This window comes from Coregonus lavaretus, assembly GCF_964263955.1.
Source record: "Coregonus lavaretus genome assembly, chromosome: 17".
In the NCBI taxonomy this organism is placed as follows: domain Eukaryota; kingdom Metazoa; phylum Chordata; class Actinopteri; order Salmoniformes; family Salmonidae; genus Coregonus; species Coregonus lavaretus.
In genome coordinates, this window is record NC_140004.1 from 26,201,191 (window position 1) to 26,219,095 (window position 17,905).

Genomic DNA, 17,905 nt, shown 5'->3' on the forward strand with positions numbered 1-17,905 from the left:
TGCATTGTTGGTTAAGGGCTGTAAGTAAGCTGTCACGCCCTGGCTCTGGGGACTCTAATATGTTGAGCCAGGGTGTGTAAAGTCTGTGTTTTGTTCTAGGTTTCACATTCTAGTATTGTTGTTCTATGTTGGCCAGTGTGGTTCTCAATCAGAGGCAACGTGATTCAGCTGTTGCTTGTTGTCTCTGATTGAGAACCATACTTTAGCAGCCTGTTTCCCCACAGAGTGGTGGGATCTTGTTTCTAGTCTGTTGTGTTAGACCGTGAACTGTCACGTTTTCGTTTTGATCGTGTCTCTATTAAAGAGTATGTTTGCCTGCAACGCTGCGCCTTGGTCCTCATCTCTGTTCGACGATCGTGACAGAAGATCCCACCAGAACTGGACCAAGCAGCGGGTCGAGGAGCCATCGCCAGGGAAATCCCTAGCGGAGATCCAGCGCCTCCTCGACTGGGTCTAGCCGGGTGAGGAAGAGAGGGGCTTGACGTGGAGGCAGAAGGGCGAAAGGCTGGCGAGAAGCATGGAGACCTGGTCCACGGGTAGGAGTGAAGCCCATACATTTTTTAGGGGGTGGCTAACGCCGTGGACGACGGGGCAGCAGGAGGCCGCCAGGTTACGGGAGTCACTGGTCACCAGGGGGAAGGAGGATGTAGAGGCACGGCGAGAGGTACTGGCGTGTGTTGCCAGTCCGGTCCGGCCTGTTCCTGATCCCCACGTAGGGCCAGTGGTGTGTGTTCCCAGTACGGTCCGGCCTGTTCCTGCCACTCGCACCAAGTCTACGGTGCGCGTCGCCAGCTCGACCCGGCCTGTTCCTGCTCCCCGCACCAAGTCAGTGGTGCGCTTCGTCAGCCCGGCTCGGCCCGTTCCTGCTCTCCGCACCAAGTCAGTGGTGCGCTTCGTCAGCCCGGCTCGGCCCGTTCCTGCTCCCCGCACCAAGTCAGTGGTGCGCTTCGTCAGCCCGGCTCGGCCCGTTCCTGCTCCCCGCACCAAGTCAGGGGTGCGCTTCGACAGCCCGGCTCGGCCCGCTCCTGCTCCCCACACCAAGCCAGTGGTGTGCGTCGTCAGTCCGGCACGGCCCGTGCCTGTTCCCCGTGCGCTTCGTCAGCCCGGCTCGGCCCGTTCCTGCTCTCCGCACCAAGTCAGTGGTGCGCTTCGTCAGCCCGGCTCGGCCCGTTCCTGCTCCCCGCACCAAGTCAGTGGTGCGCTTCGTCAGCCCGGCTCAGCCCGTTCCTGCTCCCCGCACCAAGTCAGGGGTGCGCTTCGACAGCCCGGCTCGGCCCGCTCCTGCTCCCCACACCAAGCCAGTGGTGTGCGTCGTCAGTCCGGCACGGCCCGTGCCTGTTCCCCGCACCAAGTCAGGGGTGCGCTTCGACAGCCCGGCTCGGCCCGCTCCTGCTCCCCACACCAAGTCAGTGGTGTGCGTCGTCAGTCCGGCACGGCCCGTGCCTGTTCCACCGGTGGCACCGGTCAGATGCTTCACGCCGGAGCTAGAGCAATCCGCTCCACCAGTGTGCAGTCCAGCTCCGGCCAGCGGGGCCAGACCGGACCAGGGGTACCTTGGGGGGTTGGAGAGGGAGCGGGGATCAGGCCCGGAGCCGGATCCGCCGCCTAAGCGGAGTGCCCACCCGGTCCCTCCCCTGTGGTATTTGGTGGGCGCGGTCTATGTGTTTTGTTCTAGGTTTCACATTCTAGTATTGTTGTTCTATGTTGGCCAGTGTGGTTCTCAATCAGAGGCAACGTGATTCAGCTGTTGCTTGTTGTCTCTGATTGAGAACCATACTTTAGCAGCCTGTTTCCCCACAGAGTTTGTGGGATCTTGTTTCTAGTCTGTTGTGTTAGACCGTGAACTGTCACGTTTTCGTTTTGTCGTTTTTGATCGTGTCTCTATTAAAGAGTATGTTTGCCTGCAACGCTGCGCCTTGGTCCTCATCTCTGTTCGACGATCGTGACATAAGCATTTCACGGTAACGTCTACACCTGTTGTATTCGGCGCATGTGGCATTTTTATTTTTATTTGTTTTATTTGCTACTGTGTGCCGATTTTCAGTGGCTCTCTCCTTATCAACTAATTTGGTAAACTCAAAGGCTTTTAATGTCTGAATGATAGAATGGGGTTTTGAGATCTGTCTTCTGCTTTAACACTAAGAGAGACCAGAAAATGAGAAGTCAGATAAGACCTTACTCATGATCTAGAGGAAGTGCCAGTATGTTGTCACTGTAGTTTTGGGTAGTGTGAACCTTAGTTTCTCATATTGCCTAATCTATGCTTTGTGAGAGCAGCACAGCAGATGTGTAATACATGCGTATACACTGAGTGTACAGAACATTAAGGACATCTGCTCTTTCCATGACATAGACTGACCAGGTGAATCCAGGTGAAAGCTATGATCCCTTATTGATGTCACTTGTTAAATCCACTTCAATCAGTGTAGACTAAGGGGAGGAGACGGGTTAAAGAAGGATTTGGAAGCCTTGGGACTCAACATTAGGAAGGTGTTTTTAATGTTTTATACACTCAGTGTACATTTTTGAGTATCCATTGGTATATGTTGGTAAGATAAGAGTAATGGATAAGACCTTTTCAGAGGGAAAACTTCTCTTTGCATGTTTGCTCCAAAATACAAGTTTGAGTAAACAGTTTCTCTGCTCACTTTCTCACTTTCTAGACTCCACAATCCCTTTTTTCATTTGAATTGTCTTGTGATAAAAAATAAAATAAAAAAGTTTATCGTGTTGTAAGATTTTCTCAATTTCAGCTTCTCCAACAGGCAGACATTTTTTGATGTTGTGTTGTCGCATTATCTATTTTTCCCTCGACACACTCCAGTGTGTCAGTAACCATGACAACCGGCTCCTATCTGAAATCTCCTGTGAGTTTGTCTGTCGTTAAATAGATTTTCCTGGGAGAGAGATGAAGACTTGCAGACCCCAGCATTCGAAAACATCCGCGGATTCGGACTGCTGTCAGCCATGATTGTTTCTCCTTTATTTGTTGGTGTAGAGATGATGTGAGAGCGTTAGAGAGAGAAAAGGCTTTCTGACAGCTGCCAGTTGTGATCTGGAGGGAAGCATAGTCTCTGGCATGCTCCAAATGACACCATATTCCCTATAAAGTTCAATACTTTAGACCAGAGCCCATACGGGTATTGCACTAAATAGGGAATAGGGTGTAATTTGGGATGGAATATCTGAGTCAGCAGGACATTATGTAAGGGCTGTGCCCAGCTGTGTGATCACCTGATCCAGGCCCGTAGGGTGTTATGACGTTAGAGTTACTGTCACCTTTCAACGCACTGTAGCCTCATACAATTACCTTGGGGGCATAACTTATTTTGGCCAGAGTTTGAATGTTACACATGCATAAGTATCAGTAGGCTATGTGTCATATTCGGAAGTGGTCTCTGAAAGATTACGTGGATGATTGAATTTGTCAAAAAGATTATCCGACAATCTCTAAACCAACAATTGTCCCTTGGCTACATAATTCAGTTATTCATGCAGCTCCTTTCACTGTACTGTATTAGGGCCCCAACTACTTTCACATTTCCATATTGTGCTTAGAGGCTAACATTCTGTACTTCCTGATGTCCAGAGGAGCTCAACAACCTTGGTTCATGGCAAGAAATGAACTGCACATTCTGACTTCTAACTAAATCCCAACTGACTGACAAGCAAACAAACCTCTATCCATTCACATACTACATTTAAATGGTTGAATTGTGCTATCCTTCTCTGATTAGGACAGTCTACTGTATTTATTTACCAACCCTTCCTGGGCCTGGCATACAAGACATGAGGTTTGTTCAAAAGGGATTCAATAGCTGTGGTGTTTTGGGCCTCCAGATTTTGTGTTGCTATCTGAGAAGAGAACTGTGGCAGACAGTTTCTCTGCTTCACTGCTGCACTTTAACATGCAATGTTATTTTATAGTTCACTGTGGCAGTGTAGCTTCCACTCCCATATCATCTGAATCCCCAAGCCTCCACTGCTAACTCAGCAGAGATTACACTTTAACAACCATCCCTCTCCTCCTAGTACATGCTAATGCAGCGCTGGCTTTGCCTGCCAATTCCTTTATGGACTGTTGCTTATAAATGATTGAAAAGTTTCTCCAGTAAAGTATTCCAAAAGGGTATGGTGCAGTGAACTGTCTTAACAGCCAATTGAACGATAGTGTAGACTGTAGGGTGTTGGTAGACCTACTGGTGCCACAACAGTAGATCCCTGTCTTAGCTGTCACCTTCTCAACAGTATGTTCTCCGATGCAGCTCTTCATTGACCCTGGTGGTAAATCCTGAGCCTCCCAGACTGCAGCAGGTCTGTCTGTCTGCTAAAAGGACTAAAACTTGCTTTGTTCCATGTCATTAATTTAATCCCCTCAACGAAGCCTGTGTCTCAGAGAATGCATTATGTGCTGTGATTACACTGGGTGAATTGCACCAGACCTCTTAAATGAAATAACATCAGTGTTTGATGATTATTCTGCAGGGAAAGGGGATGGGGGAGGGGTGGGTACCTTTCCTCCCAGCTTAATTGCCTGCTGAAAAAAAAAGATGTGCCTGCTGGAAGAGAGGCCTCCTCTGCTGTATCCACTACCCAGGAATCCCTGGGGATGTACAGAGCCGCAGAAATGACCTGCTTCTCTCAAATTGTATTCTTTACTGCTGTTCCCTGGGCTGTTCATTCAGCCAATAGTGCCCCATTTATAGGTGTTTTCTCCTCATTTTGTATTAGAATAATTTATACTTTGATATATCCCGGAGCTCAATTGTGTACCCTTAAATAAGATTTTAGGCCTTCTCACAATACTCGATAATGATCTTGCATTGTCAAGATCATTTCTGAGAAACAACTTATAATCTGCTTCCTGTGTTCTGTGTTGTTTTACAGAGTGGCCTGAGTTTGTGAAGAACTATGCTCCTTGGTGGGCATCCCACACACTAGACTGGCTGCGTTATGGGAGGAATGTCCACGTGGTCCACTTTGAGGAGCTGAAGAGGGAGCTGTTCTCCAAGCTCAAGGGCATGGTCCTGTTTCTGGGCCTGGAGGTGGCCGAGGATCGCCTGCTCTGTGTAGAGGGACAGAAGGACGGCAATTTTAAGCGCTCCGGCCTGCGTAAACTGGAGTATGACCCGTACACACCCGAGATGCGTGCTAGCATTGACGAACTGGTCATGACTGTAGACGCTGCCCTTAAGAAGAGGAACATTGCCGGGGTGCCCAAGGAGTACCGACCGACTTCAAGATGATATGAGTTCCTTTCCTTTTCCTCTCTCTCTCCCTTTCTCACTCTTCTTATAGCCCTTCCCTTCCCACATCGTTCTGGGATTAATGGCATCTATGTCCAAAAAGTCACATGAACTGAAAATCTATGTGTAGGAAATACAGTTGTATTTAAAGCACTTCCCTGTTCCCCTCCACCTCTTTATTTGTCTCCTTCTTTCGCACATCCCTTTTCTTTATTAGTTTAACTGACAGACACACAACCATATTGATTAGGACAACAGCATCATACTGTATACTGCTTTAGAAATGACATTTAGCTACTTGGCTGATGAACATGCATTCATTGGGGAACTCAAATAAGGACCAATGAGAAGCACTTCCCCCTCTATGCACATGTATGTGTTGTGCACTATGACTTAACATGAAGGTACAGTAGCTGTGTTGGAAGCACATCCAAGTACATAATGGCTGGATTACTGTCAACTGACCTCAAGGAGCAAAGTCCTGCTAATCTGAAATTGATGATTAAAAAGAACTGTAAGAAGTCTATTTCTATGCATAATGTATGTTATCGAATAGGATCTGCTGCTATCACAGATTAGAATAACAAATACTCTTTCATGAAATGGGTTAAAAATGGTCACAAAACATTTTAATGGTCTGTCATTTTCAACTAAATGTTTTGTTTTGTTAGAGAGACGACAAATGCTATATGTATACTTCTGTTTGCTGAATACTGTATGTTTGAAAGCTACTGGACTTAAAATGAGGATGTGGTCCAAACTGTTCTAAATGTGACTTGGTTGGCGAAAGCAACCAACCAAGCAACCAATTGCGAAAGCAACGAAGGCCTAGATTGAATCAGATAAAGAGTTAACTGGCAATAGCAGACACACAAATAGCGGATGATTTGGCGAGTCAGAGGTGGAACTGCATTGGAGCCTTCAAAATCGGTGAGCAGCTGCTCTTGCGATCATTGTCATGAAGCGACACCCTCCCCACTCGAGTTAGAAGTTCAGAACGAGAAAGTGCAGGCTATATAACTACGCTCGAATTGAAAAATCATAAACGAAATAATGAGGATTTCTATCATCCTAATCGAGGTGAAGATTACATCTCACATTCCAGTGTTCTAATTTGTAAACAAGGCTGCATGGGATTTCTGATAATGCGACTCCGTGTGATCCAATAGCAATGTCCGTTTCAGGTATTATGCCAGGAGCCACTTGTGGCTGTGCTGGCTGGGTGGATTTGAAAGCTCTAACCGCTATCGGATGTCGGCTAAAGCGGATCTGATTGAATAGAGCCCCAAATCCATCTAGAAGAGGCAATGAATGGAACTAGACACTTGTCTCTCCATCCATCCCTGCGGACACACCATGAGGACAGGTCTCCCCTCTCTTCTCCTCATTCTTCAGCAGTATTCCTATGAGGAGAGCCTGAGGTGATACAACACTATCATACAGCATCTCTAGTTTTCTGAAGCAGTGGCCTCACATAAAACTGTGCTGTATCAGTCCTACTGATGTATTTTGTCTGTACAGAAGTCCTTCTGGTTACTGACAACAGCTCTGGAACACTGAATAATAAACCCTCCACAGTTTGTTTTGACCATCAGGCTCTATGGAATATTCCTGCCTCTTGTCAAGACAGCCCTTTCAATAACTAGCCTTGATTCTACTGATTGACTCAATGACTGCTTGTTCATTTGTCTCCTCAGTGGTGGCCAGCCAGCCACACTGCGCACTATGAATTTATTGTGGATTAATTGAACGTCATTTTCTGTAAACAGCGCTATTTCGAAACTACAACTTCTGCCAAATGACTCTGCAGAGCTAGTTGCTTTTTCTCACAATGGTGGTTTGAAGCAAAATGATAATGCAGTGCCTTTCCTGTCAGCTGGCTGTTGGCCTTAATTTGAAATGTAGGGGAAATTAAATTAGTAGTAACATCAAATATTATTGGCAATGTGAATATATTGTTGATGATATTTGATATTATAAACTGGGTGGTTCGAGCCCTGAATGCTGATTGGCTGACAGCTGTGGTATATCAGACCGTATACCATGGGTATGACAAAACATTTATTTTTACTGCTCTAAATACGTTGGTAACCAGTTTATAATAGCAATAAGGCACCTCAGGGGTTTGTGGTATATGGTCAATATACCACGGCTAAGGGCTGTGTCCAGGCACTCCGCGTTGCGTCGGGAATAAGAACAGCCCTTAGCCGTGGTATATTGGCCATATACCACACCTCCTCGGGCCTTATTGCTTAATTAAATTGGCCACTTAATGCATCACCAGACGCACTAGTGTCGAAAGTGTTCTAACTTATGAAAACAAAATACCAAGGATGTAGTTATGCAATTAATGCAACTACTGTGTCTGAAATGATAGACCACTTGAAAACTCAAACAGATTTCCATTGGACTAATACAGTGCCTTCAGAAAGTATTAATACGCCTTGACTTGTTCCACATTTTGTTGTGTTACAGCCTGAATTCAAAATGGATGAAAAAAATAATAATCTCACCCATCTTGCAAATTTATTGAAAATGAATTACAGAAATATCTCATTTTCACAAGTATTGACACTTTGTAGATCACACTTTTGGCAGCGATTACAGCTGGGTAACTCTCTAAGAGCTTTCCACACCTGGATTGTGCAACATTTGGACATTATTCTTTTTTAAATTCTTCAAGCTCTGTCAAATTGGTTGTTGATCATTGTTCGACAACCATTTTCAGGTCTAGATTTCCAAGTAGATTAAAATCAAAACTGTAACTCGGCCACTCAGGAACATAAAATATTTTCTTGGTAAAGCAACCCCATTGTAGATTTGGCTTTGAGTTTTAGGTTATTGTCCTGCTGAAAGGTGAATTAATCTCCAAGTGTCGGGTGGAAAGCAGACTGAACCAGGTTTTCCTTTAGGATTTTGCATGTGCTCAGTTCTATTCCATTTATTTTTAACCTGAAAAACTCCCCAGCCCATAACGATTACAAGCATACCCATAACATGATGTAGCCCTCAATGTGCTTGAAATTATGGAGAGTGGTACTCAGTAATGCGTTGTATTGGATTTTCCCCAAACATAACACTTTGTATTCAGGACAAAAAGTTAATTGCTTTGCCAATTTTTTTGCAGTATTACTTTAGTGCCTTGTTACAAACGATGCATGTTTTGGAATAGTTTATTCTGTACAGGCTTCCTTCTTTTCACTCTGTCAATTAGGTTAGTATGATGGAGAAACTACAATGTTGTTATCTCCTATCACATCCATTAAACTCTGTAACTGTTTTAAAGTCACCATTGGCCTCATGGTGAAATCCCTGAGCGGTTTCCTTCCTCTCCGACAACTGAGTTAGGAAGGACTCCTGTATCTTTGTAGTGATTGGGTGTATTGATACACCATCCAAAGTGTTACCAATAGGGGCTTTCCTTTGCGAGGCATTGGAAAACCTTCCTGGTCTTTGTGGTTGACTCTGTGTTTGAAATTCACTGCTCAACTAAGGGACCTTACAGATAATTGTATGTGTGGGGTACAGAGATGAGGTAGTCATTCAAAAATCATGTTAAACACTATTATTGCACACAGAGTGACTTGTTAAGCAAATCTTTACTCCTGAACTTATTTTGTCTTGCCATAACAAAGGGGTTAATACTTATTGACTTATATTAATTTGTAAAAATTTTGAAAAACATAATTCCACTTTGACATTATGGGGTATTGTGTGTAGGCTAGTGACAAACAATCTAAAATATATATATATATATATATTCAGGCTGTAACACAACAAAATGTGGAAAAAGTCAAGGGGTGTGAATACTTTCTGAAGGAACTGTAGATTTCAATACAGGCTGGGGTTTACAATCAATGATAGTATGCCACCACACTTTGTGGCAGAGGAATGTTATTCAACACCGTTGAGTTATCAAGCATACCCACATAGTATAATACTTCAAGTGATAACTAGTTACATTAAAGACAACTCATGGGGAGCATAAGTTGTCTTTAACAACTTATAAGTTTGCCTGCCTTAATTGACTCAAACACACAGCATTTTGTTTGCAAAAATCTCCTTAAAAATGTATTTTTTAATTTTGTGTCTGTATGATTGACATCATAATGAAGAGATAATGTAGGTTGATTATTTAACTAAAAGTCTACTAAGCTAACATATGGAATTGTTTTAAGATGGTCATACCATAGATCATTTAGCTATTGGATTAAACATTTTAGGACGCCTTTAGATAAGCAAAAAATATAACATTATTTGATAAAAAATTGAATTTGGCCATTACTACTATAGCCCATAGAAACGCATTGAATATACATTCATAAATGGCAAAAAGGACAGTCAAAAAATTTTATAAAAAGGGAATAAGGTTTTGAAGTATCTGTCCTATATCCAGTAGTGGTGTGTGGGTAAAATCACTGGGGAAGCCATAAAAAAAAGTCATATTACAACCAATGTTATGCAATAATTGCATTGTTTGCTCTATAACTTGTTCATTCATATGCCTTGCGACCGTGATATATAAGCCTAAAGGCCGAGACAATAAGAAGACAGAGTGGCAGAATTAATTAAATCACACCTTTGTTTTATCACAAAACCAGATAGCAACCTCTGTCCGGTTTAGTCCACAAAGCATATTGCATGTAACAGACATTACATGACCTACAGCATGGTCAAGTATGTTAATGTTTCCGCCATTTTCGGACCGCTAAACAACTACTGATTTAGAACCACAGAGAGTTACTGCAAGTTGCAAAGAAAACAAGAGCTGCCTCCACTATTCCAGCACCATTTCAACATCATCAAATCACCTCTGCTTAGTCTGATACAGTCTGATACTAAAAGACATCAAAAACAATTTAGTCCAATCAACATAAGCTGAATATGATGTGGCTGTCCATGGTTCTGATTTCTGTGTGTGAGTGCGCGTTCGTGCAAGTAGAAAAATATGTTGACTCACCCTACTTTCAAAACGCCTAACACTCTGTCATAAAGTACACGCTTTAATTTTTTGTTGTCCTAGGTTACCTGGCTAAAATGCTTGCTCGCTAGCCGAACTTCCATTCATGGGCAACGTTAGCTAGCTAGTTAACGTTAGCCTTCTACATCTAGCTACATGTTGAAGTTCCATCCTCTCAGGCCAGGGGATCAATAATGTATGAATTAATGGTTGGATCAGAATCGCTGTTATAATCATTGGCCAGTACAGAGAATTAAGTAAAACCAAAAGTCCAAATCCCTATCTCCATCCATGGCTAATTTAGGAAAGGGACAATTTTAGCTAGCTAGCTAGCTAGCCACCGGAGGACAAAAACACAATGAGATACAGCAATTCAAGTTGTTTCGGTCAATGACGAATACTCTCAATGCGATTTGATAGGAGTGGCGCCAAAATCCAAGCTGGCTTCCCTTGACACTTTTTCTTTTGTGCGCCAGGACCATTCACAATTAAGCTCGCTCAGTTTAGCTCAACGCTGATTTGCAAATTTCTATACTTTTTTATCAAGGGAGGCCAAATGCTCGCTGGCTTCCCTTGCATTCCATTCAATGCTACGGGCTGTAACAATGTCATACTCGTTTGGACCAGACAGCCTCAGTTAGATGGCCTCTGTAGAGAGACAGAGTGGCACTGTTTCGCTCGCTTTGATGCTTTCTCCGGTGAGATACATTCAGTCTCTTGCGAATTGAAGAAAAATTATGAAACACAGAGAGACGAAAGATAAAATAATGTATGTTTTTATTTTTTTTATGGGGAAGCCTGGCTTCCCTTGGCATCCATGAATACACGCCACTGCCTATATCTAGGAGATATAAGAAAGCTCAGGAAATGTGTGTTTTTTTGGACACATGTACAGTTGAAGTCGGAAGTTTACATACACTTAGGTTGGAGTCATTAAAACTCGTTTTTCAACCACTCCACACATTTCTTGTTAACAAACTATAGTTTTGGCAAGTTGGTTAGGACATCTACTTTGTGCGTGACACAAGTAAGTTTTCCAACAATTGTTTACAAACAGATTATTTCACTTATAATTCACTGTATCACAATTCCAGTGGGTCAGAAGTTTACATACACTAAGTTGACTGTGCCTTTAAACAGCTTGGAAAATTCCAGAAAATGATGTCATGGCTATAGAAACTTCTGATAGGCTAATTGACATAATTTGAGTCAATTGGAGGTGTACCTGTGAATGTATCTCAAGGCCTACCTTCAAACTCAGTGCGTCTTTGCTTGACATCATGGGAAAATCAAAAGAAATCAGCCAAGACCTCAGAAGAAAAATGGTAGACCTCCACAAGTCTGGTTCGTCCTTGGGAGCCTGAAGGTACCACATTCATCTATACAAACAATGGTACGCAAGTATAAGCACCATGGGACCACGCAGCCGTCATACCGCTCAGGAAGGAGACGCGTTCTTTCTCCTAGAGATGAACTTACTTTGGTGCGAAAAGTGCAAATCAATCCCAGAACAACAGCAAAGGACCTTGTGTAGATGCTGGAGGAAAAAGATACAAAAGTATCTATATCCACAGTAAAACGAGTCCTATATCGACATAACCTGAAAGGCCGCTCAGCAAGGAAGAAGCCACTGCTCCAAAACCGCCATAAAAAAGCCAGACTACGGTTTGCAACTGCACATGGGGACAGAGATCATACTTTTTGGAGAAATGTCCTCTGGTCTGATGAAACAAAAATATAACTATTTGGCCATAATGACCATCGTTTTGTTTGGAGGAAAAAGGGAGTACCTTGCAAGCCGAAGAACACCATCCCAACCGTGAAGCACGGGGGTGGCAGCATCATGCTGTGGGGTTTCTTTTGCTGCAGGAGGGACTGGTGCACTTCACAAAACAGATGGCATCATGAGGAAGGAAAATTATGTGGATATATTGAAGCAACATCTCAAGACATCAGTCAGGAAGTTAAAGGTTGGTCGCAAATGGGTCTTCCAAATTGACAATGACCCCAAGCATACTTCCAAAGTTGTGGCAAAATGGCTTAAAGACAACAAAGTCAAGGTATTGGAGTGGCCATCACAAAGCCCTGACCTCAATTCTATAGAACATTTGTGGGCAGAACTGAAAAAGCGTGTGCGAGCAAGACCTAAAAACCTGACTCAGTTAAACAAGCTCTGTCAGGAGGAATGGGCCAAAATTCACCCAACTTATTGTGGGAAGCTTGAGGAAGGCTACCCGAAACGATTGACCCAAGTTAAACAATTTAAAGGCAATGCTAACAAATACAAATCGAGTGTATGTAAACTTCTGACCCACTGGGAATGTGATGAAAGAAATAAAAGCTGAAATAAATCATTGTCTCTCCTATTATTCTGACATTTCACATTCTTAAAATAAAGTGGTGATCCTAACTGACCTAAGACAGGGACATTTTACTAGGATTAAATGTCAGGAATTGTGAAAAACTGAGTTTAAATGTATTTGGCTAAGGTGTATGTAAACTTCCGACTTCAATTGTATACCTCCCCTACCTGTGTGCAAAGCTGTCATCAAGGCAAAGGGTGGCTATTTGAAGAATCTCAAATATAAAATATATTTTGATTTGTTTAACACTTTTTTGGTTACTACATGATTCCATATGTGTTAATTCATAGTTTTGATGTCTTCCAGAAAAACCTTGGAATGAGTAGGTGTGTCTAAACTTTTGACTGGTACCACATATACACACACACACACACACACACACACACATACACATATATTTTTATAGTACGTGCAACAAAATAAAACATGTCTTTGTAATGCAACAACTATTATGGGACAGATGATCACTTCAATTTTTGGACACAGACTTTAACTTTAAGTGGCTCTGACTTTCATTAACAGGCTGGCACTATCTGAAAGGGGGTGTCACATTTGAATGTACACTACCGGTCAAAAGTTTTAGAACACCAACTCATTCAAGGACTTTTCTTTATTTTTTACTATGGACTGTCATTTCTCTTTGCTTATTTGAGCTGTTCTTGCCATAATATGGATTTGGTCTTTTACCAAATAGGGCTATCTTCTGTATACCCCCCCTACCTTGTCACAACACAACTGATTGGCATTAACCCTCCCGTTGTCCTAGGGTCAAAATGACCCACCACTGTGTTGAACCAACATTATTTAAAAAAATTATTTTTTGGATAATTTGTGAGAAGGAGGCAGTGATACTTTCTTTAAAGTCTCACTGCCTCCTTCTCACAAATGATCCCAAAAATATAAAAATTAAATAAAGTTGGTTCAACACAGTGGCGGGTCATTTTGACCCTAGGACAACGGGAGGGTTAAGAAGGAAAGAAATTCCACAAATTAACTTTTAACATGGCACACCTGTTAATTGAAATTTCACATGTTAATTTTTCACATAACTCAGACGTGGTTTCCCCAAATTTCACATGTGATATTATACATTTCACATGTGAGTTTTTGTAACTGCCGGGATTAAAACCCTGAGATTAGAAACCAACCAGTGAACATGAACAACCATGATTTATGGTGCTTCACATTTTAATGTGAATTTTGACATGTTAAACAGGATAAATAAGGAGACACGAAGACTAAACTTATTTTCGCTAGGGTTCTCTTCCAATGTATATTTATTCCACATTTCACTCAATCTCAGAATATTGACCGTTCAAAATCATATTTTTGTAGAAAATCATCTGTTTACATTCATTCCAATAGCAAACACATTCACACATTTCAAATACATTAATATAATAGAAGCTAAAACTAGCTAGCTAGGACGAAATGGCAGCTAGCTAGCAGTTAGAAATTAGCATGCGGCTATTAGATATAGATTTAATAAAAAAATGCATTCTAAAATACATATAATTAGCGTGGTTCATATGTACACATGGAAATACGCTCAATATGAGCCCTTGTTTGTATTTTTTTTACCATTTAAAAGCCCCAAAAAGTATAAAAGAAATAACAAAAATAATCAGATGCCAACATGTTATCATTGACTTGCACACAAAAGTGAGCTAGCTAGCTAGTTACTTAGCTAGCTTGTCTATACTCATGTTAATGGAAAAAAACATACTTGTTTTTCACTTGGTCAAAACAATTTAAATATACATCAAAATGACCAGAAAACTAATTACAGTTCAGTTAAAAATGTTATCTCTAGATTTTGAAAACGTAACCATGAATACAATCCGGAAAACAGAATATTAAAAATAAGGAGAAACAGCGAGCTAGCTAGCTCACGGACCAACGTATGAAGAAGCGAGGCATGCGCCTGCAGCAGTAACACTCCGAATGCCTCCCCCTAGTGGTAGCGTTAAGTATACATGTATATCAATGCAACACCACGGAGGAATACAATAAAAATCGATGGCTCCATAATTATTTTTTAACACACTGGAATTATTATACTCAGTTACCTTTTTACAGAATGGCATTACATAATTTGCAATTCCACATGTGGAAACATTGCTACTGCAACATGTTAACACCACCTCTTAACATGGGAGGAGAATAACACTATTTCACCCCATATGTGAACTTGCAATTACATATGTGAAAGTTAGATTTTTACATGAATGTTTTTTACATGTGAAACTGCATTTTTCACGTGAACTTGCAATTCACGTGAGGGGAAAACATGTTATTCTCCTCACATGTGAAAAGGTGGTGTTAACTTGTGAACTCTAAATGTAATACATGTGAACATATGGATTCACATGAGAAAGTTTCAGCTCAACATGTGAAAACAGCTATTTCACAATTTGTAAGGGATATTAGTACAGTATGAAGTTCCAATGGCTTCACGCTCATCCAAAATAAATAGTTGACATACAGCGGTTTTGTGAAGTATAAACACAGGGCTCGTCAATAAGATTCTCAGCTCCTCTATAGGATATGTAATTACACTTGACCTTTCAGTGTCACAGCAGACAACCTGACAGATGAGTGTTGGAAACTGTGGGCTGAATTACATTTCATAGTACAAATCTGATTACACAAAAACCTGTCAACCAAAAGATGGGTGATGCATGGCAGGAAATGCACATGCTGCTAACTTACTGTTAATATACAGTACAATATTGTTGCTTATATTACTTGAGTGGTGATGAAAATTACGTTAAACTACATTTGAACAATACCGTTACAAGAATTGTGTGGGTGTTACAGAAAACACATTTAAATGTGTTATTTCCTCATGGTTAAAAAGTGTGCATTGTTTGCATTACATTTGGCTAAGATAACACAGAGCAAACCTGATATTGTCACAACCATGGACCTTAATGGGTTATTGTATTGGCAATACATAAAATTTACTTAAGGGGCATAAGTTTGCCTTTCAACAAATACTGTAATTATAGGGCAATCAGACATTTGTATTAACTTTTGAATCAGCCTGGGAGAAAGAGGTCCTTCTACTCCTTGAAGAGCCTTCCTCCTCATCAAAAGCATTTTCAATCTTAGAAAGGAAAGAGTTCCAGCATTTCTGCTTGAAGTCTTTGCCCATGAATGCATACAGAAATGGGTTCATGCAACTGTTTGCACTAGCCAGAGTCGCAGATATCTTTAGCCATTCATGAATAACAGTTAGAGAAGTTTGATCGCTGGCTCCAAATTCCAGAATGATGAAGACATGGTATGGAAGCCAGCTGATGAAAAACAAGGCTATTAGTGCAGTCAGGACTCTGAAGGGTTTGGAGGACCTGGTCAACCTGTTGGTCCTCAGTCGCAGGATGATGACAGAGTAGCAGAAGATGATGATGAAGAGTGGGAGCACAAAGCCACTGACAAATCGACTGACAGCTACAATTATGTGACGGTTTCGGTATGGGTAATCATTAAAGCACTTTGTTGTGCCATCTGTGGTTACCTGACGAAACACTGTGGAGGGAATGCTCAGTGCAACAGAGATAGCCCAGGCAAGAACCACAACTACAGAGGCCCTCCTCACAGTTCGCTGGTTCTGGGCCCAAACTGGGAATACGACAAGTACATAACGGTCAACACTGATGACGACCAGGAGGAAGATGCTGCTGAACATGTTGAGGAATATCACAAAAGAGGTGAACTTGCACATGAAGAGCCCTAACATCCACTCCTTTGTTACCATGGAGATTATGTTGAAGGGGAGACAGGCACAGAATATGAAGTCGGAGATGGCCAGGCTGAGGTACCAGGTGGTGTTGACAGTCTTTTTCATCTTGAGACCAGCGATCCAGATGACCACCCCATTCCCAAAAACCCCAAGCAGTAGGATAACCACATTGACCACAAGGAGTATGACCCAGCCCCCTTGTGAACTGTCTGACGGATCCGATGGTTGGCCAAATGAGGAATGATTAGGAGGGGGGCTGCTATCATCATAATAATAGTCAGTCATTGAAAATGTGTCTAATGTGAATGTTTCCATTGCTCTCTTGTTCTGTCCAAACACAAGTATAAAAAAATCAGCTTCATCGTAGAGAAAACAAACAGTCAGACCTTTGGATATCATTGCATTCAACACATTAATTTAAGATTTGAGGAGTGAAATGTCAGTATTTTGAATGTTATTGAAAAAGTTACCCAGCTGCTTTAGCTGTGTCAACTCAGAACATGTTGTTAAGTTAACTAGGTGATAAAATATTAGTTACATTGTACTATATTCATACCATTTTATGTCCATGGGGTAAAACAAATAAAAAGTTGAAACAGCAAAAAAACTAAAACACATTGCCATTAAATGGCAGATTATGTCATGAAAATCTCTCATTGACACAAATGCATGATTTACTTGAAGGCACAAGTTATCTGCACTTTGTTTTAAGCTTTTATATGATTACCTATTGTAGGAGTTATTTCCTTTTCAAATTGATTTAAATTCAGTAACTGAAATTGACATGCAATTTCAAAATTAGAATGAAGAGAAAATAAAGCTCAACTTTGAATTGCAGCCTCCACCTAAACCTGGTCAGGCACAGCATTTAACACATAACATTGACTTCGGCCCTTTGGATATTACAGAGGCTGCAGGTTCATGTATTCTGAATCTTGTTTTGCAACTCTTGATAAACTCATGTAATTACATTCACTTTTCAAATAAACTGTTCACCCTGGATTCATGGTATAAATACACAAAGATGGTTGGACACAGTTTGTTTCTGTCACAACTACAGGTATTTATGACTTTTAATTAGATAAATAAATAGAAATGCATGAAACAAAAACAATACTGTAACGAAGTTAACATAAAGCCTAATAAGTGAATATCAATTGACATTCCATCTCTCAAAACATTGGATTTAATCAGAAAAAGGCACTCACCACACAACAGAAACAGCCTGCTGCAGAATCATAAATGGAGTTTAGCATGTGGCAATACTCTTTCTGCTTGTCATTTCCTTTTAAGAAGCAGCTTCTCTTTGTGGTTTACCCTGAATATTTACATAAATAACCACAAACATGGTCCAATACAAGATCATAGCCTACTCATCTTATTCATCAGAGACACAAATTAAACAGGTAGATTGAACAGAACAATGCTTGAGTTTTTACAAATAAATTAACAATTCCAACTTCCAATGAGTTCATATTCAGTCACACAGCGGTTGAGTGAAATGCGTTTTACATTTTTACATTTTTAGTCATTTAGCAGACGCTCTTATCCAGAGCAACTTACAGTTAGTGAGTGCATATATTTTTTGTTT

The 17,905-nt window shown here is 41.4% G+C and overlaps 2 protein-coding genes across 2 annotated transcripts in view; one reads left to right on the forward strand and one right to left on the reverse strand.

The window, feature by feature from the left end:
* LOC311144521 (sialate:O-sulfotransferase 2-like) overlaps positions 1-6,562 on the forward strand; it is a 67,561-nt gene extending 60,999 nt beyond the window's left edge. Inside the window, exon 9 of the mRNA XM_084180547.1 lies at positions 4,888-6,562. Within this exon, the coding sequence (XP_084036673.1) occupies positions 4,888-5,246 (359 nt within the window). The 3' untranslated portion in view covers positions 5,247-6,562. The remainder of the gene's footprint in view (positions 1-4,887) is intronic.
* A 7,264-nt stretch (positions 6,563-13,826) lies between these two features.
* Positions 13,827-17,552, reverse strand: LOC311144239 (chemerin-like receptor 1). The gene is made up of 2 exons (XM_084180247.1): positions 17,523-17,552; positions 13,827-16,641 (listed from the first exon to the last, which is right to left on the reverse strand). The coding sequence occupies exon 2, from the start codon at positions 16,627-16,629 to the stop codon at positions 15,586-15,588; it is 1,044 nt and encodes a 347-aa protein (XP_084036373.1). The 5' UTR covers positions 16,630-16,641; positions 17,523-17,552; the 3' UTR covers positions 13,827-15,585.
* Between the last annotated feature and the right edge of the window lie 353 nt (positions 17,553-17,905).

Bases quoted from the DNA above. Each gene is read 5' to 3' on its own strand.
- LOC311144239 (XM_084180247.1), bottom strand. From the start codon at position 16,629: ATGGAAACATTCACATTAGACACATTTTCAATGACTGACTATTATTAT.